We start from the raw sequence: 13,189 nt of genomic DNA, 5'->3' as shown, positions 1-13,189 counted from the left end.
TTAAAGGAAAAGCTCTATTTTTACTTTTGTGAACCATTTGTATATTTGTTTCTATTTCATTTTTCATGTGTATGCAGAATGCCAGAGTTGACTGGAGCAATAAAGTTTTTACTCCATTGATTTGCTGGTTACAGAATAAGTGCAGAGTGCATGGTGCAAAGGTCACAGCAGTATGAACAGAGTGACACCTACTGGTGATTTCCTGCTACTGAAGCCAGGAGTGTCACCTGTTAAATAGTGTATAATAATCACACACATGCGTTTTTTTTTTCTTCTGTCTTTCTTTTTTCTTTCTGTCTTTCTTACTTTCTGTCTTTCTTTCGTTCTCATCAGTGAGTCACATGTTTGGGAGTTTCCACAGTTAACTTTCACTTTTATTCGCAGTTTAGTCTGTAATTATGCCTAAACAACAACAATCTGTCTCCACAGATTACAGTGGTATGTTCGGAGATAGCTAGGTGATTAATATTACTGTTAAGGCAGTGGTTGGAGTTTGTGTCTGTCGATCATCGAGCAGTAGATGGGATTTGTGGAGGAAATCTCTGCTGTCCTCGGTGTTGATAGGCTGGTTTCGTGTTGATATTCCGTCAATCCACAAGTCAAAGGGGGAGAGGTCAGTGTGGCTAGCATAGCAGGCTGCGCACAGACCCGACCAGGAAGTCTATAAAGTTGATTATTAGTATTAGTTTGACTTTGGTTCATCTACGTTGCTGCTGAAACATCGACATGAGTTCTGCTGCCTCTCCGGTAAGCTGCAAATGACCGAGCTGCAGTTGACACGACGCTGCAGTGTACATTAATGTTAGCCTGCTAGCTGCTTTAGCTTTAGCCTCGCTATCGTTCTCCATCAGCTAGCGCTAACTGTGATGCTAACGTTGTTTATTGACAGCCGCCACAGTACCAAAGGCACAACAACATACTAGCGTTAGCTGTAGGTTAGCTTTTTATCTGTTGTTTAGTTTGAATTCGCTGACTTTGCTGTAAATTAATGCATTTGTCCTGACAGACTGACTAAACTACAAACTTTGTGAAACAACACAGACTTAGTGTCAGAATGAGAGACTTTGAAGTCGAAACTGCTGGTCATATTCAGTCAGATGTAATAATAAAGGACGGACAAAGGCAAATTTATTTGTCCACATGTAGCCAATCTACACTACAACATAGCTAACATTTCTATTATAACCAAGTTTACTTGCAGTTGTTAAACCTGAATCAAAGCAGAGCTAATTTCTAAAACAATAGTAACATATTGAACAGTAATGGCATATATAAGTTGTTATATAAATGAGTTAAGTAATGTATAGATAGGTGTAAAGTGACTGTAAAAGGTATTATAAATGCTGCTATGCATGTCAGGTAATGCCACTGACAAACTGCAGATAGATAGCTAGATAATAGATAGACAGTAATGGTCGACTGATATATATTATATAATATTTGGAGAGCAGGGCAGCCGATGGCCGATATATAATGCCGGATATCAAGATGATAAAAGTCATGTATAATTACATAATTTATGCACATAATAATCTAATACATGGTTACCTTAGCCAGTAATATTTTCTCAATTAATTGATTTGTTCTGTGGTCTATAAAATGTCACAAAATGGTGAAAAATGTCAATCACTGTTTTCTAAAGTGGAGTAAATGAATTAGAAAATATTCACATTTAACAAGTTGGAATCAGAGTATTTTGACTTTTCTTTTCTTAAAAAATTACTCAAACCAATTAATTGGTTATCAGAATAGTTGCTGATTAATTTAATCAATAATCATTTCTCAGCTCTAAAAAATACATTGGGTTATGCTGTTGATTTCAGAGGGTGACTGGTATTTAAGGGAGAGTCGGGTACAGTATGTCAGAAGAGATGTCATTCAGTTGCAATTATTCTATGCATTATTACATGATATCTATTTTTCACCATCTTCTCAAAACTCCCAAGGGAAAGTACTAACATTTAGTAATCCATGACCTAATAACAGATTTTTAGACTTACAATTTGAATGCCTCAGATTTTTATTTTCATATTACCCACACCACTTTCTGACCCAGTGCAGTCCTCCCTATTTTTTATCTTCAAAGCAATAATGAAAGTAGAATAGAAACCATGAGCAGAAAAAAGTAAATAAAACAAGCCTAAAATGTTTTAACACATCAACAACACTAACTCTGGGTTAGTTAACCTGAGTGAAAATGTAAAGTGACAATAAAGTAATCTTGATTATCTGTGATCTGATAAACTGTGCGCCAGTAGCCACTGTTTGTGCAAACACTGATAAGGGAAAAACAACCATAAAGGTGATTTTGTCAACCAGTGTTTACAAGACGTTTTAATGCCTGTTTGATTTGATTGTTTTGCAGACTATTGGGGAGTTATTCCTCACCCTCAGTGAGATGGGTTTCACAGAGGAACAGATCCAGGCAGCTGTACAGGCGGGCCATTTTTCTGTGCCAGATGCAGCTGAGTGGTGAGTTGTCATTCATTAAATACTAATAGAATTTCCCATCAGTTTCTAATAGGCCGCTCCTTTCAGTAAATGACTTCTGTGTGTCTCTCTCATATGTCGACAGGCTCTTACAGGGTCAATATCCACGGCACAGGTTGGTCAAGCAGTCATCACAGCCAGCTGAGACAGCATTTTCTGCTTTCAACCCACCCAAAGAGACAGCGAGCACTTCAGAGACGCATACATCTCCTGACAGCAGAGGTAGAACAACAAACATTTCGCTTTGAAGGATAGATGATCATATATAAAGCTGAATTTCCACCGCATACTAGGGCTTGACTCTACTCTATTGCTTTTGATACTTCATTTTCCACTGTAGATTATACTCCCTCAGTGTAGGAGGAGCTGATTGTCATAGCGACACTATTCCAGGAATTGGGAAACAACACACACACACACACACACACACACACGAGTGCTTTGGTCTTGAGAAGCTGCAGCCTTTCCCGTTCACTGAGAAACTGTAACCTACACTGTACATTTATGACCAGTGACTCACCATTTCCTCTGCTCAGCTGCATTAACCATCACTGTGTGCCAGTCACTCCCTCACTACACAGACAAAAAGGAACTACACTACTCTTAAAACAGAGAGTATGAAGGGATAGTGTTCTTAATATATTGGTATTTCGTCAATAGAACACGGTTTGATGGGCTGCCATTTTTGAGTGAATAGAAAAGTTGTAGTTTCTGTTGATGGTAGTTTGGCTATTTTGTGTAGGCACCTTAAAGTACCAGCTAAGTTCACTTGAAACCTTGACAGAGGTGATACCACAATGGTAGCAGGTACCAGAATCTACCTGGATTAGAAATTTGGAAAACCAGAACAAACCAAGTCAAGTTGGGCTGTACCATGCAGTGGAAATGTTCCTTACACCTTGATTCTTTGTAAACATGAACTTGACATTTTGAATAACACGTAAAAAAAATGTTTTGGGGTGTAAGATTTAGTGTATGTTTTGTTTTTGTTGTTTTTTTTACTTTAACAGAACCCCCTTCACTGGTGCTGAGACCATCAGAGCCCTGCGACGTGTCCCCAGACCCTCTACCGGTCGAGTCCCGCATCAAACAGGACAAGAGTGACTTTGAGAAGCAGCAGAGACAGCGTGTTGCTCAGCAGGTCCGAGCAGAGAGAAGACAAAAGAAACAGGTCAGCGTGCTGAAAATAAGGATTTATGGTGCCAAACGGTGCCAACTCAGCTGGACTGGCAGTTTGTTTGTTATCATGCAGAAAACAACATATTTTAAGTCGGTTGCCTGATTTATAAACTCAGATAAGAACCCTGAACATCTTGTCTTATGTATGTTGGTCTGTCAGGAGCGCGAGTTGGTGTTGAAGCGGATAATTGAGGATCGGAGGAGAGTGCAGGAGAAAATCCAGACCAATGCCGCCACAAAGATGTCTCCTCCCAGTGGTCAGGGACAAAAGCTTGGAGGAAAGATTCAGACTAATGTGGATAACAACTGCGTCCTCATGGTGAGACAATGAAGAATTCAGGTTTCTGTGCGTGCATGAAGTCGATACGAACTACAGAATTGCGGTTGTTTAAAACTCGTGTTTTTTGCTGCAGATTCGGCTGCCATCCGGTGAGTCCATGCGTGAACGCTTCCCAGCTGACGCTCCTCTGCGCAGCGTTGTGGAGCACATCACCGGACGTCACCCCTCCCTACCCTCCTTCTCCCTCCTCCAAGGTTTCCCGCGAAAACGGTTCGGGGAGGCAGAGCTCGCTTGCTCGCTGCACTCTCTCGGCCTCACACCCAACGCTGCTCTTTGTATTCAGACCACTCCTCCAGAGACGCCGCAGGATGCTCAGAGTCCTGCAGATCCACCCCCTGCGCCGGGACAAAATGAGCAGGTTCCGTGTGATGTGTCTCCTCAGCCTCATATCCCTGTAATGGAGCTGCCGGGAGGGCAGGACCTTGTTCCACCTCCACCACTACCCAACCAGCTGTGGGAAGAGGCAGTGAATTATGCAGGGATACCTGGAGTCGGTCCTTCCCTGTCTGGTCCGTCTCACTTCTGGGGTAAGTATTAAATCCAGTGCAAAAATACTTCTGTTGTACCTCACAAATGTTAATACATCAAAGCCTGTTTGTTGTGTACAGTTGTATTACTGCAGCAGCCTACACAAATTATTTATAGAGCTGCAAAGTTGAAGGAGCTGCAGCTTCTCTCTCATCTGAATCACCGTTTCAAATGTTTCTTTGAAATTTAAAGTACTTTACAGTAGCATTGAAATACATTAAAAATAAGACATTACAAACACTAAAGTTGCATTTAGATAAAAAACAAAACAAAAGACGAAACAAACAGATAGAGTTACAAATTATGTTCACAAGATGTTATGTATTTACTTTATTTGAAAGCTAGAGTAAACAATAAAGATTTGGGCCCTGATTTGAATGATCTGACAGTTTCAGCAGACCTTCAATATTCAGGAAGTTTGTTCCACAGGTGGGGGACACAGAAACTAAAAGCTGCTTCACCTTGCTTGGTTTTTCATGTTGGGAACACTGAGTAAACCTGTTCCAGATGAAATCAAAGAACAACATTCTTTCTAATGCAGTCGTTCATCTTTTGTTCTGGTGATTCAGCCAGAAGAGTTTCATGTCAGTCCAAGTTGTGAAAATGCTCCAACTGTGAAATAAATAAGCAAAATAGCTCCTTCCACATTGTACCTCTATACTTTCAATATTTTAACAAACCAGAATATTAAAAATGATTTGAAATAAATACAGGGTGGCCACTTGTCCTTAAAAAGTCTTAAAAAGTCTAAAAGTCAATTTAATAATAAAAGGCCTTAAAAAGCATTATATAGTTTTAAATTCTGTTTGGGGGAGGTCTTTATATTTATTTATGGAATGCTGTGAGTGTGGTGTAAAATTCACTGCAAACTTAAAATGCCTGTACATTTAATCATTGGAGAAATCAGTATGAGTTGAATTTGAATGCCTCCGTTATCCTGTTAAAGTCTTTTAGGTGTTTGCTATTCATGTTTGTGTTTAATTTTATTGTAAAATTTGCCATTAATTGAACTAAACTGTGACAATAAAAGTTTTACATTAACTTGGTGATACATGTAGACACCTTGTAAATAGCTGTTGAGTCATCAGATGACATTCCTGGTGCTGTGTAACAGGACGAGGCCAGAGGTTGGTTCCTGGAAATGCTGAGGAAGCTGCTGGCATCGAGGTTGATGAGGAACAAGAAGGAGAGGAAGAACCACCTCACTTGCTTGACGGTACTGCTCTCTGTGTCTGGGAGCTATTGCAGACACCTCGTCCCTCATTTGACCTACATTTTGCTTCCTCCTCCCCTCTTTCCCCCCTCCATATGTCTCCATTTTTTCATCCGCATAGAACTTTTTGTTCTGCCATCAGAAACAGATGACGCTGGCTTCTCACTTCGAGCTGTTGGAGTCACTTTCATTGAGTTTCATATTGCATGTTGCATAAGTTTCCCAGGACACAGAACATTAGGCCGACTGAGCTACTAATGTGTGTCATTTGTAAGAAAGATTAGGATTAGGAAATAAGTAGGTGAATGCCCTTTTCTGTCAAACATACAGTACACAGGGTCAGAACAACGGAAAACTGAGTTCCCAGGGTGCTTACAGCCAGCCAGCCAATTATATTCTGTCTTTCAGAGCATGTGGTTGTGATATAGCATTCTGAATGTGTGCCAGAGCAGAGAGCGAACAGAGCTGAATCCAGCTGAAGCTTTAACAGAGATTCAAAGATCAAGAGCAGAAGATGTTGATTAGAGGTGTGGGAAATGAAAATGCAACTATCAATTTCAATGTTAAGATAATAGGACTAGATAAATGCTCAAAAAGTGACTTGTACTTTATATATATGTGGCTGGATTTGATGTCAGTGACTATTTTGAGTTTCAGCTCGGTGATGTTATAATATCCTCATGGATTACAATGATTGCTTGTGTCATTTTTGCAGGAATGCCGAGGCTGCCTTTCTTTCCGGAAAACCGGTTCCGAGGAGAATTTGAGCCCAGGCACCACTGGCCTGAGCAAGGCAATCGACTCAGGTGGGTGTCTACACAGATTGGCAGTAATATAATGTAGGAACTGTGATGCATGTAATGTGATGCAACTTTATGTTTGTCACAGTTCCAAAATTTTCCACAGGACTGCAATTGATTCTTAAGTATTTTGCAGCAAGTTATGGTGAATAAGTATTCATTATGGTTTATCGTTAAGTTCTGTTGGCAACTATTTTGACAACTGAATTGTTCCAGCTTCTCAAATGTGAGGATTTGCCACTTTTCTCTGCTTTATATCGTAGTAAATTGAACATTTTGGGGTTTGGGTCTCTTTTAGGACAAAAGATTTGAAGATGTCACCGTGGGCTGTTTTACATTTGAGATTCGACTGGCCGCTATTAATTACATTTTCTTGTTGCTGCCATGGTATTATGGTTTTCTGACTGAAGAATTGACACTACTAAATCTCCATGATCAACTAATAATAACTGCTTAAAGGTGATGCATGGAAACAAGAATTTCTTTGCATTTTCTTTTGCAGATGTACTTGAAATTCAATTAAAATTTGTGATACATTTGGATGGAAACGCAGCTTGTGATGGGCATTTTTATTGTAACGACTAATCGTTACAATGGACAGATGAAGTGATAATGAATTGCTAGTTACAGCCTTAATTATATTGTTATCCTGACTAATGCCATAAAAACTGGTACCAACAGTGACCTGCTTTTTTAAAAATTTGTTTTTAAGTTTGCTCCTTGTTAGACATGATGAGTCATTGTGAGTCATTAGACAGGAAGGTTGAGAAAGATGATTAATAACAGTCTTGAAGTTACAGAGTGGTGAAGTATTTTCAGCTCTTGTGGCTCAGCTGTACGTCAGAAATCTGTTCTGACAGACTTTTGGTAATTGAAAACTAGATATGATACGGCATGGAACACGTACCATATTTTGCTGGCATCTCAGAGCATCTGTGAAGATTTATATTCCGCCTATTCAGTTGGTAGCCTGTGGGCCACATTCAGCCCAAAAGCAACCTTGGAGTGGTCAGCCTAAGTACTAGTACTTAAATACTTGAATCTAATGTACAATAGGTAAACAACATATATAAAGTATGGAAGTAACTAACGAGTGACCCATCTTGCTTTCTTCTCTTCTCTTTTGAGAGATATGCAGTACCAATGAAGCAGGATATTTTTGGATGTCGTGTCGATGCCAATCATATCTTTCCCAAATCATTCTTACCACGCTTAGTAGCATTTCAAAATTTCAGGCTATTTTCAGTCACAAATAGGGAAGTGCTCTACCAAAAATACATCTGTGTCAACCTTAAAACATCGATTTGACAATGAAAACCATTTAAACCTGCCTGGACTAGCAAGTACTTGTTTATTGTAATGTTACTTCCATCTCCAAATGCCAAATTGTTGTATTTAACTGGCAATGAGTGTGTTCAGTAGAATATATTTTTTGAGGAGAGGGACACTAAATTGCAGAGAGAGCTACAGCAGCATCTGCTATTAAAAATTTACCCTTGTCACAACTATTCGCAGAGTTGCTGAAAATTTCTGGATTCAAAATCTGGCCCAGTTGAAGTTATAATTAAATAATTAAAATAATTAAACAGCCCTGATTTACATGGGTGTAAAGGACAGTTTTGTTTGTATATTTCAGGGAGGCTCCGGAGGATGACCCAGCAGAGCCTGAGGATGCTGGAGGTCGGGTGGCGCCTGTAGCTGCAGGTCTGGCTGCAGTAGAGCGTCTGCAAAGAGCTGCACAGCAAGAAGACCCCCGTGCCTCGCAGGGACAACCATCACCCCCTAAAAGACCCTTCAGGACACCCAGCGTGCCATCCCTATGTGCCTTGGCCACCCGCGCCACTGTCCACCTCATGACTGGTAAGAGACGATGTAGAACACTCAGTTGTAAGACACAGATTTTCCAGAAAATGCGTTTCAATGCTTTGTTTATTTACTCTCTGTCGTCATTCTGTCGTTGCTCTCTCAGCTCCCAGCATGCAGTACAGCAGCAGTCTGGCAGGCCTCACCCCGGAGCTCGCGGAGCTTCTGCTCAACCACATGTCCCGTGAGAGGCTCCTACGTCCACGCACACTAGAGCTCTTCTTCGGCTGCCCGCTGCAGAAGTTTGTCCTAAATTGCTACCCTTACTCCACCAATGAGCTCCTTCGGCAGCTACGGGCCTTCACAGCACTGAAGCACCTGAGTCTGGTCAACTCACCTCTCATCACGGGTATTTAAATTTATTCCCGGATAAAGTGTCTAGGATTTTAATGTATTAGTTTTGATGTTTTAAAGGGTAATTTCAGTATTTTTCAACCTGGACCCCTTTGTTTTTGTGATGAGGATTGTCAATACAATACTAGAATAAAAAATCGAGGCAGGAGTGTTTGAGTGTCCGAGCTTTGCAGGCTGTTATGTGGCTGACCGACTGCAACAGTCACGCTCAATACAGGGCCAATTTCAAAAATTGTTGTCCCCATTAGTCACTCTTGGGGGGGAAAAGGGTTCAGGTTGAAAAAGTACTTTATTTACCCTTTAACTTTGTTATTTGGTCATTGTCTGTGCTGTTTCATTCCAATCTCCTCAACTCGTTCTGTCCAGACTCTGGGCTGACAATCCTGTCCAGCCTGGTCAAACTCCAGTACCTCAACCTGGCCTCCTGTAGCAAACTCACTGACTCCTGTCTGCAGCATATCACAGGTCAGGATTTCTACAAACTGTCTCATGAACAAGCTTCTGACTGTTAGTAGAGGGGATAATGGGTACAGTAATCATAGCTACATGCAAGAACACCAGATCCCAACATAAGCTGCTCTGTATTAAGTACTTGCATTTAGCGTTCATGGCTTTTTCACGTAGTAACATATTATTTTCCTTCTTTCTGTGTCTACAAGGACTGAAAGGCCTGTGTTTCCTGTCCCTGGACCAGACCAAAGTGACGGATGCTGGGATGGTGCTGTATCTCCAGTCAGCTCCATCCTGCCTCTCTCAGCTCAGCCTGAACCAGACGGCTGTGACTGAGGCCACTCTGGTCATCCTGCCCACCTGCGTGCCACAACTGCGGCTCCTCAGCATCAAGCAGACGAAGGTACATCGACTCTCGTGGCATAGCTAACATCTTAAAGGGATAGTTGGGCTTCTTTGCTGTGGATTTGTCTGAGGTTAGATGATTAGATAGTAGGGATTCCTGAAAGGAAGAAAACAGAAAACAGTGTACCTTCATTGTTGATAAAAGATTAGAAGTAGTAGTATAGTAAGTGTATTATTTACAGTAGATTGCAGATGGCATTCCAGTAACCAGTAAAATTACTGGTTTTGCCAGTGGAGTCCGGTTGCTATGGAGAAAAACAATGTTTGTCTTATATAACAGTGGTTTCCTGTCAGAAAAGGTTGTCTGACTGCTGCTCCGATGGCTCAGTTGGTAGAACATGTGGCCCATGTACAGAGGCTGTCAGCTGCAGCTGTGGGTTGGATTCCTGCCTCTGGCCCTTTGCTGTTGCTTTGGTGTTTGTCTTACCCCCACTCTCTCCCCTATTTCCTGTCTATCTAATGCTGTCCAGTCAATAAAAAAGCCCAAAAAAAAGAAAGGCTGTCTGTCAGCATACACTTACTCTAATACATAGTATGAACTACTCATTTAACTCACAGAACAGCCAGTTTCAACAGTTTATCATTTTTATTATTCTCTCATGACATTTCTTTGTATTGATTGGTGTTTTTCTGGCAGGTCAGGGATGTGTCAGCTTTGGCACAGCTGTCCGGCCTGCAGACTCTCAACCTGGACGGGACAGGTGTGACAGAAAGCTCTCTGGAGCACCTTGCCTCCCACCCCGCCCTGTCATCGCTCAGTTTGGCAGGAATCCCCGTAGCGGACGGCAATCAAGCTCTGCAGATCATCTCAGGTTCGTAACTGGATGGGAATGTTCAAAAATAAGCAGGTAGGCGCAGTGAAACAAATCTGTGGTGAATCAAACGCTTACCAGAAGTTTCTTCTTTCCTCTCAGGTCTAAAGTTGACTCAGCTGACCCTCCCTGGACGCCACTCTGTGACAGACAGTGGGTTGTCCTTCCTCTCTAGACTGTCTCTGCTCTCAGAACTGGACCTAACAGACTACACACAAGTCACAGACCAGGGAGTCAGCCAGCTCTCCAACATGACCAGGTCACTCAACTGTTCTCTAGTACTGTACAATACATGCAGCTGTTCCGGTAAGACTGCGGCACGGATATTGACAGGATTATGAAATTGTGTGTGCTTTGTGTAGGTTGAAGAAGCTGTCGCTTAGCAACACTCAGGTGACAGATGTAGGGCTTCCCTCACTGCGTGGCCTGAAGGAGCTGCAGGAGCTCTGTTTGGACCGAACGGCAGTCACCAGCCGAGGAGTGGCCGAACTCATCACCTGTCTGCCGCACCTCCAGGTGAGTTTACTGGTGACATTCGAGTATTTTTCCCCATCTGTCAGTTGCCCAGCACAGGGTTAGTTTAAGAAATTGTAGAGAAATTATATGTGCTACTCTTTAATTTTAACCCTGGACGTGTGTTTGCGTACAGATTAATTTGTATGTCTTAAATAGTCTACATGCAACTCCTCTGCCAGTAGTGTTAATGTAAGTTTTCAGTAATGAGTTACAGTGAAATAATTTCATTTTATTTGCATTATATTTGCTGATGATGGCGGTGTTTTTCCTGTGTTTTTCAGGTGTTGGGGTTGGCCAGCACTCAGGTGGGAGACACAGTAGTGAGGAGAGGTCTGATCCGCTGCAATCACCTTGTTAAACTTAATCTCAGCCGCACACGGATCACAGACCACGGTGAGGTCAAAATCTACAATCATCAACTCAACACAACAAACGTGTTTTTCCTAAATCACTGGTTCCCAACCTGGAGGCTCAAAATAAGTCCAAATCACTTGTTTCACACAAGATTCCTGCGTTAACCTTTTGGTTAATTGTACAGTATGTCAGTTGTTCTGGACAGTTATTGTTATGCACTCAATATAATATGAAATATCCATAAAAATGTCTCTTTGTCAGGGGTCATCAGTTTACTCAATGATAGAAAGGAGGCCCCTTAAGAAAAAAGGTTGGGAACCACTGTTATTAATTTTCTTACTTGCCTGAACATTTGCATTTTTTATGTTTTCTTCAGGTCTGAAGTTCTTGAAACACATGCATCTGGCTCAGGTGAATCTGGACGGCACCGGCGTGAGTCTCATGGGTATTGCGAACCTCCTCTCGTTCACCAACATCAGCAGCATTCGCGCCAGCAACACCCGCACCATTCCCCATGATGAGGTGTCAGATGAGGAGTGGGAAGCCCAGTGAGCACGAACCCCCTCGGTTGGTCCCCACATACTGCACCTGAACACGCCTCTGACTGCTGCGGTCCCCTTTTAGCCCCTGAAACATGCTGCCGGCAGGATACTCTTAAAAACACTCCTCCTACTTGCACTGTTTCAACTGCAGCTAGTGCCACTAATCAGTCAATCACGCACGCACGCAAGCAAGTTGAAACCTTAAACAGGAGCCTTGTGTTTGAAAACTAGGCCATTTCAAATGTTTACGTATATATAATCAATCTGTATTTACTTGCATACCCTGCAGCCCTTTTGTCTCTGGAAAACTCTAGCTAACAAACTTTAAAGCTTTATGTGCAGCCTTATAGGCTGGAACTATCTGTGTTCAACCTGGTTGGCACTTTTTGAGCTGACTGGCAGGAACATATTAAATATTGGAAATGTAACTTATAACACAGCATGTATTTTCAGACTGTAATGACTAACAGACTGATATATGTAGAAATTAAATGAAAACCTAAAATAGCAAAATATGGTTGAAGAAAAAGTGTTAGGAGGATGTGAAGGCAGATGTCTTCCATTAATCATTCTGACACCAGTTATTAAAACTAACATTGAATCTTGAGCTGTGTTCATGTCATGTTGGATTTATTAGGATAAATTGAATTCAACCACCTGACATTTATTAGAACTATTGTAGTTTTTTTTTTTATATGAATAAGAAATATTAGTATTCAAGAGCATAATTAATCATGCAGCAAACCACTGCTGCAGATGTCAGTGCACCAAGATGATGAAAATACTCATTTCAGTTTGTTGTAATACTAGTCCAGAGATAGCGGATCCTGTTAGCTTGATTGTTTCTAAATCCACAAGAATAAAAATAACATGCATTATTTCTGTAAGGCAGGGCATTGTTGCCACCATGACAAAATATCTCTTGAAAATCTAACAAAATGTTACTTTTATGTACTTGCCTCACTTCCATACCAGATTGACTGTATATTTTTCTCGTTTTAACAACATGGCAGTGTCTTGTTACAAGAACACACCAGTTTGTCAAGACGAGAAATGTGTCTTAGGAGATGCGCAGATTTTGTGTCGCGGCAAAGCTCAATAACAATATAACAAGCTACATGATAAAATGGTTTCTTGCTGTATGGTTGAAAAAAATAGTAGGCTATATATAAGGACAGTTGCCAGTATTTCTAGGCATTGGCCCTTTAATTTGTTGGTCCACATGTTCTTAATGGCTGCCAAAAGGTCACGTTCTTCTCGAAATCAGATGGAACAAACTGGTTTACATTTTCCCAGTAAAATTAGTGAGAAGTATGTGAGTCATTAAAAAGCAGGAGGAGATT

The 13,189-nt window shown here is 41.3% G+C and overlaps 1 protein-coding gene across 1 annotated transcript; it reads left to right on the top strand.

The window, feature by feature from the left end:
- Positions 1–418: 418 nt before the first annotated feature.
- LOC146307699 (uncharacterized) lies at positions 419–12,988 on the top strand. The gene is made up of 17 exons (XM_084746780.1): positions 419–747; positions 2,366–2,472; positions 2,576–2,712; positions 3,501–3,661; positions 3,830–3,988; positions 4,083–4,536; positions 5,652–5,753; positions 6,466–6,556; positions 8,187–8,410; positions 8,520–8,762; positions 9,134–9,232; positions 9,427–9,620; positions 10,260–10,434; positions 10,537–10,693; positions 10,797–10,950; positions 11,232–11,343; positions 11,681–12,988. The coding sequence occupies exons 1-17, from the start codon at positions 727–729 to the stop codon at positions 11,854–11,856; spliced, it is 2,766 nt and encodes a 921-aa protein (XP_084602906.1). The 5' UTR covers positions 419–726; the 3' UTR covers positions 11,857–12,988.
- The last annotated feature ends 201 nt before the right edge of the window (positions 12,989–13,189 follow it).

This window comes from Lutjanus erythropterus, chromosome 21 (assembly GCF_056507025.1).
Source record: "Lutjanus erythropterus isolate fLutEry1 chromosome 21, fLutEry1.hap2, whole genome shotgun sequence".
In the NCBI taxonomy this organism is placed as follows: domain Eukaryota; kingdom Metazoa; phylum Chordata; class Actinopteri; order Lutjaniformes; family Lutjanidae; genus Lutjanus; species Lutjanus erythropterus.
Note: the sequence above shows the minus strand (reverse complement) of the source record. Positions and strands in the feature narration are given on the sequence as shown.

Bases quoted from the DNA above. Each gene is read 5' to 3' on its own strand.
- LOC146307699 (XM_084746780.1), top strand. From the start codon at position 727: ATGAGTTCTGCTGCCTCTCCG. The intron at 5,754-6,465 runs GTACTGCTCTCT...TCATTTTTGCAG, and splicing joins ACCACCTCACTTGCTTGACG to GAATGCCGAGGCTGCCTTTC. The intron at 9,233-9,426 runs GTCAGGATTTCT...TGTGTCTACAAG, and splicing joins CTGTCTGCAGCATATCACAG to GACTGAAAGGCCTGTGTTTC.